We start from the raw sequence: 12377 nt of genomic DNA on the forward strand, positions 1-12377 counted from the left end.
TTAATGGCAATTATTGATTTTAGTAGTTTTTTTTTTAGACTTTCTCTCATACATGTAATGACATATTTAAAGGGGCCCTATTATGCTCATAGCTGGAGGCTCTGTTATGATTGGTCCCCTGCTTAGAGATGTCCCGCCCCTTAGCCTAGCATGTACAATGTGCAGGAGGGCTAGACAATAGAAGTGTGAGTGTTGCATAGTAATATTACTATTATGTGGAAGTAAACAAAGGATTACAATCAAGGCATTTCGTGCAGGGGGGAGTGTGTGGGGGAGAAACTCCCTCTAGGGGGAACTTTGGGATTTAAGCCTTTGCAGACCATTTACATGCACTAACACCTATATAACACACTACAGGAAAGGGATAATCCAGAAAATAATAATAGGTCTTCTTTAATTTACAACATAGCAGTTGTTATTTTGCACCTTTTATTCCAGCGTAGTATACCTTTTATTTATTTAGGAATACTTCAAATAATAAAAAATGGTATATTTCATTTTGGTTTATAAAGTTCCACCTCATCTTACATGCTTCCTCCGCCACCAGGCTCAGACGTAGTGGAGTGGCTCTTCCACCACATCGAGGGATTCCAGGACCGCCGCGAAGCCCGGAAGTACGCCAGCAACCTGCTGAAGGCCGGCTTCATCCGGCACACCGTCAACAAGATCACCTTCTCCGAACAGTGCTACTACGTCTTCGGAGATCTCAGCGACTGCGAGAACTGTGAGTTCCCCCGAAAAAACAGAGACAACAAAGCGCGACTCAGATCTGTCTGCATGAACGTTAACGCTTAATTACATTTGCACACATTCCTCTTGTGAACACTCTGCTGCTTGTGAGTAAATCATGTGACATTTCCATTATGGAAGGATTTCTATAATGTGCTGCCATCCCTAAAGTTAGACTCTGCAGAAAGCACAACAACAAGCAGAGGAGAAGCAACAAACTGCAGCGGGTTCGGTTGTAAAAACATGTCTCTCTCTTCGATCATCTTCATGGGTGCCGCGTCGGCTGACTTTAAATATATTAAAAGATTTGAAGACATAATGCAGGGATTAGGTTAATTGTGTTTAACTGTAGATCTTTAAGGAACACTTTGTATCCTCATGTATCTCCTCTCTCTACCCCGCCCAGACATGGCCAACCTGTCGCTGAATGACAATGACGGCTCCAGTGGGGCGTCAGACCAGGACACCCTGGCCCCCCTGCCTCTCCCTGGGGCCTCCCCGTGGCCCATGATGCACACCTTCCCCTACCAGCCCTACCCCACACATGCCTTCTCCAGCCAGCCCCCTCCCTACCACGAGCTCACCAGCTACAGCTACGCCCCGGGCTCCACCGGCAGCCAGCACAGCGAAGGTGAGACACACAGCGGTCAGCAGCAGGTGTAAATCTGAGGGGACATTATACCGGTTCCACTCACTCATTACAAATCACTGCTGTGCAAAGAATACCATGAGTTTTTATGTCACTCTGCTATAGTTGCTGCTTACAGTTTATGCCATTTCTTGTATGAAAAAAATTGTACTATTAAATATTTCTTACTGAATGTTTTTTGAGCTTTGAGCAGAAACTGTTATTACAAGTTTTCTTGCTCAAAAGTGCGTCTCACAAGGTGTAATGACATTTCTTTTCTGCCCCCAGGGAGCCGAAGCAGTGGATCGACGAGGAGCGAGGGGGGGGGTCGCCGCAGCACTAAAGGACCGGGCAGCACCGTCGGCGGGGGGGAGAAATCCCCCTCTGGCGGGGGCGGAGAAGGCGGAGACTCTCGCTCCGGCAGCGGCAGCGAATCAGAATACTCCACCCGCAGCAGCCTGAGGCGCGGCCACGGCTCGGCGGCCCCCAGCGAGCACAGCCACGCCTCCTCCCAGCGCTCGCACCACCACCGCATGCCCCAGCCCCCCCACATGTCCCCCTACCCGCCGGGCATCCTGCCGTACAACCCCATGATGGTGATGATGGTGCCCCAGCACGCACACCCCGCCATGACCGCTCACACTCTTTCTCACCCGCAGCAGATGTCCGCGGCCCAAATGCACCCGGCTCTAGCCCAGATGCCCTCCTCCACCCCGGGGGGGCCTCCGGGTGCCCCCCCCACCCGTGACCTGGGCGCCGTGCCCCCAGAGCTGACTGCATCACGCCAGTCTTTCCACCTGGCCATGGGAAACCCCAGCGAGTTCTTTGTGGACGTCATGTAGATTTCATTTGTTCTGTCTCGGTGTTGAGTGACCATTCACGTGAAGTTAGCGTACGGTTCCCACTTGTTTTGACGAGGGTCTGGCGGTAGCTTTATGAGCTCTCAAGGGCCTATTGGAGTGAGGGCACTTGTTACAAATTTGGTGAGAACAGGGTTTAACTTTGACAAAGAAAATAAGACAAAATGAAAACGCAGTAAATGTGGTATATGGTCTTTTCTTTTTTTAAATACACTACACAACAGTTATTTTCTCAAAGCTCAATCCACAATGACCAGTTCTGCTTTTTTATATCAGTAGATCTCAGGACAGATTTTGATTGTCAATCAGAGCTGCTCAACACTTTTTTTTTCTGCAATCCTCAAAATGGATTAAATATATTATAGGCGGGGGGGAAAGGTTCCCAAATCAACTACGAATGTCAGAGCCAAGAAGCGCACAGACCGCAGTTCAACACTAGAGGGTGCCAGGAACACTGTGTACTTGAAAGGATACAATCCTGTAGACAGGTTGGCAGCACAGGAGCATATTGAGTGCCTTACTCTTTGCATTTTCTGACATATTTTCACACTCCAGGTACATGAAACCAACTCATCATGTTTCAGCATTGTTTGACAATGAACTTTTCTGTATATACCTACTACTCCTATGTAAATGCAACACTACAAAAGCTCTAATGTGAAAAAATAAGGTCCAAAAATGTCAGTTGAACTTGTGTTTAGTAGTCACTGTCTAGGCCTAGTCGTCAAATAACTCTTATCGTGAGCAGTTTTTCGGTATGGGACTCTAGCGGCTTAACGGTACTGATAGGTGAAAAGACAAGATGCTGAAAGCGGTACTTTTTGATAACATATCTTAAGTAACTGTGATCCAAATGCCCCATGCTTATTTTTATGTTACTGACTTGCATTATTCACCCGTTTCATTTTTGTATGACTGACTATATAAATCATGTATAACCGAACTATTAAGGTGCTCAATGAAGATTCAACATTTCAAAAAAAGAATGACATGGACAGTGTCACATTGTTTGATTTCATATCGCCACCTTTGTTTGTGTACTTGAGAATAAATTTGATACTTACATACTGTTCAGACTTCTTTATTTCAGGAGGGTATTCAAACGTTTGTTAGTTTATTTATTTTTTTCGAGCGTGTAAAACTAAAGAAAATACAAATGAAACAAAAGGTGACACAGACATTATACAGTACTATACAAATGAATGCAATAACAAAACGAAACATTTAATTAATAATTGAATAATCTGTAGTATCATTGTCTGATATCAATAAACAACAAAGCTTCAGCTAATTACACATCCGAAAAGGGGTCGGAAGAAGTTTACACTTATTTAATCTGACCCCTTTTTTTTTTTACATCTTAATATGTTAACACACATATTTGTGAGCTGGGAATGTTCTCATAAGTTGTGTAAATAAGTAGACTTGAGCAACAACTTTTGGTTTGCTTTCAGTGTTTGTTTACCTTTCTAGGTATTTGTGAAACGGTTATTTCTGTCTTGGTATAAATATTATATTGCCTCTTTGCTGGGTCAAACTGTAAACAACTGCAGCTACAGCATTAAACTATCTTTTAAAACCTTAAGCAACAAACTTTTAGTTCAGTATTTATGTGGGGGCTAAAACATAGTGGTATACATTTTTAGACATTAGGCACAATTGAGATTATTTTAGGTTTGTCCGAGTTTCAGTTCTTGAAAACGATCTATTATAATACTCCTGAAAACCTGAAGATATAATCACATGGCAGGATGTATTGTAGACCCCTTTACTTTCTGTTTGTACCATAGTCATATATTTGTAATGTTTAATTTTTTGTATGTATTTGCAACCTGTAAATATATATACATAAAAAATAACTGCGATGTTTTTATTTGACTGATTTCTTTAAATAACTATATTGAGTTGCTTGTATAGAATACATTTGTTTATGATTCTACTCAGGGGCGTTTCCTGGACCTGGAAACATTAGGGGCTTAGCCCACATTGGCGGCGCCAGAGATTTTCTTTTGGGGGTGCTGTGGGGTAGCTTGACGTTTCATAGAGGGTGCTCAAACATGTAGGGTTTCCCATTAAGAGATCTATGGATACATCTCTCAACACCCATATGAAACAGATTTTTTTTTTCTTTATGTATATTTTACAAATCACACCCCTTCTAAACGGTATTCTTGTTTTACTGTCATAGTATAACTGTTTTTAATTTATTCTCTTATTTTATAACTATAATGATCATATGAAATATCCAATGCCTTGGAAATAATCTTTTACGTAAAAATTGCATTCACTGAACGAGGGAAATCACAATCCTGCCGTCCTCTCTAGTGTCATGATGAGGTTCAGGCAAAGCACAATTAATGTATTATATCCAGGGGTGCACATCACTTTTTTTATGAGTTACTCAGATGAGTACCAGGAGACAGCGTTTGGTACTCACCCCTCACGAAGCGTGGTCCTCCTCAGTGTCTCCTTCACTGTCCTCTATTTACACTTCTTGCATAGATGATGAAGATGATGAAGATGCACCTCCCAGTCTCTTTTTAAGCCTCCGATTTGCTTTCTCCAAAACTTGTTGCCAAAACTGTGAAGTCCTTGCATTTCCTGAGGCCAAGTTGAAGGATCAAATACTAAGAAATTATCACATTACTTGAAGTCATCTGATTTCAGATGTGGGAAGTTACTAAGTACACTTATTCAAGTAGCCTGTACTTAAGTACAATTTTGAGATATTTGTACTTTACTTGACTTTGATGCTACTTTGTACTTCTACTCCACTATACAGTTCAGAGGTAAATGGTGTACTTTTACTCCATTACATGTATTGAATATCTTTAGTTACTTTACAGATGTGGATGAATGATGTGAAATATAATGAAGTGTTAGATTAGACTTTAGTTCCACCTGGAGTAAATTCACAAGCTACCCTGCAGTATACAAAGTCATTCAAACTAGCTGCACCTTTACCAGCTTTGAGAACACTTGAATGATCAGTAATTATAAAACATATCATATATATTATTCTGAAATGGACCAATCTGCATAAAGAATACTTTTACTTTTGGTACTTTAACTATATTTTGATAATACTTTTCTAATTTTACTTGAGTAACATTTTGAATGCTGGACTTGTACTGTAACAGAGTATCTGAGTACTTCTTCCACCTCTGTCTGATTTCAAACTATACCATTAACACCCTGAGTAAGTTTGCAACTGTGTGTTTTACTCCACTTTGTTGTAAATGAAACTGCAGCAGCTTGACCACAGAGCGTGAACGTTGTGATTAGCTGATTTTGCGCAGTTCTCCAGTGTGTGCGCGGGGCACAGAATGTGCACAGGGGAGTCTCCCACTACAGCGAGTTGGCGGAGTTTTGGCACAATTCTGTTGTTCATACCGACGTTAACCCTGTCTGTGCACACGATAAACAACTCTGCCTCCTGTAGCTTCACAGGTCAGTCGGCTATGTCCTGCGCGGCTCAGCCAGCACCCAGTACAATATGTCATAGAAAGTCCGAATATTTTTTTGCAGGGAGCGAAACGGCAACGTAGCAACGTAGCTGCTGTTTATTTTTATTTTTTAAATATCTAGTAGTTTACTACATTGAATGTTGACAAGAAACACGTGTAGACAAAATATGTGTTTTGTTTTGATATTTTGAGTTACGCAAAGGGGCGGAGTGACACAAGTGACATTATGCAATTCAGATTTTTACCACGCATGCGTACCTGCGTACCAGTTATGTGCACCCCTGATTATATTATTGAGGGAGAATTGTCCGAGGCTATAGAAAAAACATTCGGGGCTTTAGGCCAGGCGACGCCACTGATTCTACTGTTTCTTTCCTATTTATGCATTTCATATTTCAGTCTCGAACCAGCCGATCCTGTAAAACTATATATATATATATATATATATATGTCCTGTAAAACTACAAATCCCATGAAGCACTGTACATTCCATGAAGCACTGTACATCCGGTGAACAGTGCGTCGAAGAAGAAGAAAACAGGTTCCAACTTAGTCATTAGGCATTAAACGGCTACCTAACGGACTCAGCGGACGTGTCATAATAGAACTTCTACAGGTGTGTACATTAGTGCTTAAGTTATATTCCTTTCGAAGGAATACATTTACTTTAACTGGGTTTTCATGTTTTTATTTAGTAAAAACTGGACAGGTTACAAAACAAACTGACGTCGTTACGTAGCTGCTAGCCACCCGCCTTTGCGACGTATCTGTTAGCTCCTTGGTTTCTTTCTGTGTAAGAAAAACGTGTTATTAAGCTGATTACAACGTGTTTTTCCCTATTTTTTTTTTTAGAACAAAATTAAATCATGCTGCTTCGTAAAGTGAGCCAGTCTTCGAAACTATGTGGATCCATTCTCAGGATTCCTCCCGTGCTATCAGGGTAAGTAACGTTAAGGTGTACAGCTGTTAAACATATCGTCTCTTGTTAAAATGACCACGAAGATGACCCACTCTGATTCAAAAGTCACCTATATTTTCTTGTCTGGACTACAGAGGGCAGCGTCAGGCCGGGGCTGTGGTTTCAGTGCAAAATGCTCGTCTCTACGCCAGCCAAGCTGCAGAGGTAACGTTACAGTTAAATTACCCTACATTATAATAGAGAATCCGATTTTATTCAGCTTGTTTACCATAATTAGGAGTATCTTTATGGTCCATATATGGCCCGGGGCAGGGGCATGCTGACATAACGTTGGCATCCCCTCCCGCCGGATGTAGGGGAAAGTTCACTGGTCACGTGACTCAGTCATAAAGGTGACACCATGGAAGTGGGTGACACTGCTGCTGTCTCGGACAGTAACAGGGACGATTTTAATCGTGTTATACTATATATCTTATATACACCATAATATATTTTGTCATTTTGAATCTCAATATATAGCAGTTGAAGTTGATTAGGTACCAGTATTACAATTTACAATATACAGTAGTTGAAATACACATGCAGCTCATTTAGTTATGGAAACAGATGCTTTAAGCCTGATAAATGAGTTATGATATATAATAATAACATAATTTAGCTGAATTTGCAGCACACCTGCCTTCCTTAATAAGTATTATTGTTAAATTGTTTTGGCAAAAATAATGATCAAAAGATGTTTAAGCCAAATCAAATTTCTAGGTGTCTCACTAAGTACATTTCTATTAACCAAAAACCAATTGATATGAGCTTTGGATTTGATTGTTGGAATGAAAATAAGGATGTCATTAATTCAGTTGTTCAAAAACACAGTGGAGGTTATCACAGAGAATTTAAATGACAGATTCACTCTGAGGTACCAGTTTATTATCTGCATAATAAAACCCTAAACAATACCACTGCCCTGTTTATAATCTTTCTCTAATCGTGCTGTTATTGACTCAGCTGACTGGATGTGCCCTTGGCATCACCTTTCACCCAGTTGGAGCTTCCTCTAGCTGAGCGGTTGCCCTTGCTGGAATTAGACCTTCATTTGTGTTTACTTTGGCTGATAACACTGGCATTTGGATATGGAAGGCTTGGCAATATTATATTAATATTATATTGATATAGTGATAAGAGACTAGTTATCGTCTTAGATTTTCGACAATGTGATGTTGCATGTGTTTGTCTTTCCAGCTTTTAACTTGCTTTTAAACACTTGGTCATTATGTCTACATTACCAATGATTATTGATCAAACCCTACGATATTATCGCAATATCAAGGTATTTGATAAGAAATGTTATATTTAGTTTTCTCCATATCATCCAGCTCTGCTTTACCATGACATCTTTAAAAGAGAGATTTCGTCCAACCATGTTCTCATTTGAAGGAATATGCTTTTATTTGCACCAGATGTTATTTAAGCCTCACTTTCTTGCAGAAGCATATAAAGATTCCCCTACTTTTGTACTGACTTGATCCGTTCGAAAGCTCATGCTCTGTTCCCTTCAACATCTGTTTCCTCTTCAGGCAGTGCTGGACAAGCAGGCAGCGATCGGCACTGATGCTGTCACTCAAGTGGAAAAGAAGACGGCTGCTGCTGTATGTCTATTCTCTATTACTATTATTATAAACATAATATATTTAAGGTCATGTTTATATTCCCTTTTTTGTTTTTTTTGATTGGACGTGCTTTTCTTCTTTTGACTTCCACAGGAATCCAAATCATTCGCTGTCAACATTTTCAAAGGGCAGATTGCAACTGCCCAAGTGTTCCCCTACCCTTCAGGTAAATCACAGGAGATGATCTTTCATTCCAAACCTATGTAGTAAAGTTGTAGTTGTGAAATAACATGTTGTGTTTGTCGTAGTCATGAACGAGGAGCAGGAGCAGTTTCTCAGAGAGCTTGTGGGGCCTGTCAGCAAGTTTTTCCAGGTACTTCCACCTTTTTGAGATCTATGTCCTCGGCCTTACGCTCACATCCTCTCTACTTCCCTCACACTCGTCCCTCACCCTCCATGTTTCTACTTCCTGTGTGCAGGAGGTGAATGATCCTGCCATGAACGATGCCCTGGAGAAGGTGGAGGATGCCACCATGGAGGGCCTGAAGGAGATGGGGGCCTTTGGCCTGCAGGTGCCCGCTGACCTGGGGGGCCTCGGCCTCACAAACACACAGGTACGTCTGCCTAATTACATCTATGAATATCTACTCTATAGCACATACACACCTTTAAACATGGTAATGTGGTTAATTATGTAAATTGTAAACAGGCGAATATAATGAATGTAATGTGTTGACCTCATCCTACAGTATGGCAGGCTGGTTCAGATCGTTGGCAGCCATGACCTGGGGGTCGGCATCACTCTGGGGGCCCATCAGTCCATCGGCTTCAAGGGAATTCTGCTTTTTGGGAACCCAGCCCAGAAGGCCAAGTACCTGCCTAAACTGGCCTCAGGTAAGAACACACACAGGGTCTTAAATGCACTCCTGCATGTCTTTTAAAAAAGTAAGTTTTGTGGTGATATCAATGTAATTCAAAGTGCCTCTGTTTGTGTGCATCAAGACTCATTATTTTGAATATGGTTTGTAGCAGAATATTTTGTTAAGAGTAATAATCTCAAACATTTTAATACCGTTTTGGCTTTTGAACTTGTAACCCTTGGGAGTTGGGAACAATCTTACAAAGGACTGATGCAGGAGTTAGGGTTTTGAAGATACAAAAGAAAAAAAGCAGCACAGTGGTCCGGACTGACAAAGTGTCAATGTGATGAATAAAGCTTAAAAACTATTTTGTAAGCTCTATAACTTAATACATACAATGTAAATCATTTCCCCTTTGTGTTTGTCCTCCAGGTGAGACCATGGCCGCCTTCTGCCTCACTGAACCGGCCAGCGGCTCTGACGCCGCCTCCATCAAAACCACCGCGGTCCAGTCCCCCTGCGGAGAGTTCTTCACTGTCACTGGAAGCAAGATCTGGATCAGGTGAGGACTCGGTGGCGCTATCAGCATTTCTTTCTGTCGCCACAAGGAGGCAGCATTGTGCTATTCATCCAGAACTGAAATGTGATAGCTCCTAGTTGTTTGTGTCTTTTCCTAATCCGATTTCCTTTATTCTCCTTTCAGCAATGGAGGTTTGGCTGAGATCTTCACAGTGTTCGCCAAGACCCCCATGAAGGACCCGAAGACCGGCGAGATGAAGGACAAGATATCGGCCTTCGTCGTGGAGAGGGGCTTTGGAGGGGTGACACAGTGAGCACAGCATTTCTTTACATTATTGTCTTTGTTACTTTACAACAAGACTCTCCCTTGATGTTAAATGCAACAGTGGCCTTCAGAGCTGTGGTTCTCTACCTGGGGGTCAGGACCCTGATGGGGACCACAGCAATACTTCTGGGGGTCAGGACCCTTATGGGGACCACAGCAACACTTCTGGGGGTCACCATTGAGATAAAACAGTAAATAAGATATCAAAATTGCAACCTTTTTAGACCTGGGAATTGATTCTTAGTCATGGCCCTCAACTTTGACAGTATATGTGAATGATATTTGGGGGTTGCCTGAATATTTTAAAATTATTATTTATTTATTTCATCGCGTCGTGTGTCTTGTATGTTTCATTGCCGTATGCATGTTTGTTTGTATGCGTGAATAAACTGTTTTTTGAAGCGTTTATGGGTACTTGGAAAAGCACTTTATAAAATAAATGTATATTATGAGGGGGGGTTGCTTTCAAAAAGGGTTGAGAACATAATCTTTAGAAGTTGGAATTTGTATTTCTTTCTCGTTTTGAGCTCTTGAAATCTTTCTAATTTTTTTTAATTTCCCTACTTTTCTCATCACAGTGGCCCACCAGAGAAGAAAATGGGCATCAAGGCGTCCAACACAGCCGAGGTGTACTTCGATAACGTCCGCGTGCCGGCCGACTGCCTGCTGGGCGAGGTGGGGGAAGGCTTCAAGGTGGCCATGAACATCCTGAACAACGGGCGCTTCGGCATGGCGGCCGCCCTGTCCGGCACCATGAAGGGAGTCATCAACAAAGCTGTGAGTTCACTAGCTTTGGTGCCATAAGTGAAGAGGAAGGGAGGCACGTTTCTATGAAGGATTAGCCCCATGACATACTTTCTATATCACTTATATTTAGGTGTTATGCATTGTTGTTTTTCCCATCCGCTATGTCGCTTGTGACCTGTCTGTACTCGGTTGCACCCCCCCTTTCAATTGTGTATCTCTTGCACTGTGGGTTTGTGGGAAATCCCCCGCCTCGTTGTTCACTACGGCTCACTGTCAACTGGGCAACTTCCTGCTGAGGTTACAGGCGCCGAAGAATGAAACGTGCTTCGGTCACCTCTGTTCTTCTTTTCAAATATCTAAAGTTTTGCTGACTTACTATGTAGCCAAAAGTGTTTTGTAACGGCTAAATGTAATAATTAACTAATAATTAAGTTCAAAAGTGTCCGGAATGTGATCACTTTGGACTTTTAGTTAGTTTAGTTATGTTACGCTATACTGCTGATACTGTTTCACAAGCAATAGCTTAATGGACGATGCAGCAGGGATAGACTCTACTGCCTTGAAGAAATAATACAAAGAATAATAACTTTATTTACAATGCACCTTTCAATTCAATTACAGTTTTTTTCAATACAAACAGAGATTGAAATGAACTAAAAACCAGCAACTCAAAACATAATAAAACACATAGGGGTTCCACTTGTTTAGAAATAAAGTGTAGTGTTTATTTTCAGAACCATGTGGCTATTTGTTTCCAACCAATGCGACAGGTTTTTCCCCTATCGTGCTACAGGAGAGACGCTCACATGCTCGCCCACTGCCTAACCAGACTTCCTGTTCATGCACAAGATCTAAACTTCAACATTTTCACTGCATAACAAACTGCGTAGAGTTTACCTCCAGTCTAGAAGCATAAGGACGCTGATATAATATACAGAAAATAACCAGAAGTGGAAGAAATACTCAAGATATTTTTATTTAACTAAACTCCTGTGGACTGAATTTGCAAATTGGCTAGTTACAAAAGCTATAAAATATATGTGGTGGAGTAAAAAGTTAAACGTTTGCCTACAAAATGCAGTGAGTGCTTTCCCTGAAAACCTTTACTTTGCTGCATTCTAGCACGTCCTGTAGCTTTGAATGGTGTGTGATAGTGACGATCATTCTCCTCTTTGATCAGGTGGATCATGCAGCCAACAGAACCCAGTTTGGGAGCAAGATCCACAACTACGGAGCCATCCAGGAGAAGATCGCCCGCATGACCGTGCTGCAGTACGTCACTGAGGTCAGTCCATGAAGCCGTATCCGCACCGCACTCAGATGCACATTTTTCACCGCTTTAATCACTAGGGTTACTGTTACTGATTGTATTTAAAGCGACGGTATCTAACACCATCAAGTGTTGTCTCCTGTTTAACCGTCAATCCCCAGCGTAATCTACACTTACGTTTTTGCTATCTATACGGTTTAAAAAAAAAAGTTGATTTCCTGTCTAACCCTTGTTAAATTAAAGTGCACCTATCATGCTATTTTTAGGCAATAGCATAGGTCTCAGATATATAAAAAATATAAAAACATGTCTGAAGTGTTTTGCTCTAAATATCAAACAGATCACCCATTCTAGCCATGCCTCATATCCCTCTATTTCACTTCCTGTTTCAAAAGTGCTAATTCTGGGGATAAACAGGTCTCTCTTGAGAAAGAGACCCTGTGTCTCAA

General features: G+C 41.5%; 2 protein-coding genes across 2 annotated transcripts; both read left to right on the forward strand.

Annotated features, from left to right (window-relative positions):
* Positions 1-503: 503 nt before the first annotated feature.
* Positions 504-3280, forward strand: LOC104942950 (segment polarity protein dishevelled homolog DVL-2-like). The gene is made up of 3 exons (XM_010768266.1): positions 504-724; positions 1136-1360; positions 1646-3280. Exons 1-3 carry the CDS (start codon positions 529-531, stop codon positions 2197-2199), a joined length of 975 nt encoding a protein of 324 aa, XP_010766568.1. The 5' UTR covers positions 504-528; the 3' UTR covers positions 2200-3280.
* A 2897-nt stretch (positions 3281-6177) lies between these two features.
* Positions 6178-11974, forward strand: acadvl (acyl-CoA dehydrogenase very long chain). The gene is made up of 12 exons (XM_010768267.1): positions 6178-6300; positions 6537-6624; positions 6738-6807; positions 8175-8246; positions 8361-8433; positions 8516-8580; positions 8687-8821; positions 8957-9101; positions 9500-9629; positions 9771-9896; positions 10490-10688; positions 11839-11974. The coding sequence occupies exons 2-12, from the start codon at positions 6551-6553 to the stop codon at positions 11953-11955; spliced, it is 1206 nt and encodes a 401-aa protein (XP_010766569.1). The 5' UTR covers positions 6178-6300; positions 6537-6550; the 3' UTR covers positions 11956-11974.
* The last annotated feature ends 403 nt before the right edge of the window (positions 11975-12377 follow it).

Source organism: Notothenia coriiceps, unplaced genomic scaffold, assembly GCF_000735185.1.
Source record: "Notothenia coriiceps isolate Sejong01 unplaced genomic scaffold, NC01 NC01_scaffold00005483, whole genome shotgun sequence".
NCBI lineage: Eukaryota > Metazoa > Chordata > Actinopteri > Perciformes > Nototheniidae > Notothenia > Notothenia coriiceps.

Bases quoted from the DNA above. Each gene is read 5' to 3' on its own strand.
- LOC104942950 (XM_010768266.1), top strand. From the start codon at position 529: ATGCTTCCTCCGCCACCAGGCTCAGACGTAGTGGAGTGGCTCTTCCAC. The intron at 725-1,135 runs GTGAGTTCCCCC...TACCCCGCCCAG, and splicing joins TCTCAGCGACTGCGAGAACT to ACATGGCCAACCTGTCGCTG. The intron at 1,361-1,645 runs GTGAGACACACA...TTCTGCCCCCAG, and splicing joins CGGCAGCCAGCACAGCGAAG to GGAGCCGAAGCAGTGGATCG.
- acadvl (XM_010768267.1), top strand. From the start codon at position 6,551: ATGCTGCTTCGTAAAGTGAGCCAGTCTTCGAAACTATGTGGATCCATT. The intron at 6,808-8,174 runs GTAACGTTACAG...TTTCCTCTTCAG, and splicing joins ACGCCAGCCAAGCTGCAGAG to GCAGTGCTGGACAAGCAGGC. The intron at 8,434-8,515 runs GTAAATCACAGG...TGTTTGTCGTAG, and splicing joins AGTGTTCCCCTACCCTTCAG to TCATGAACGAGGAGCAGGAG.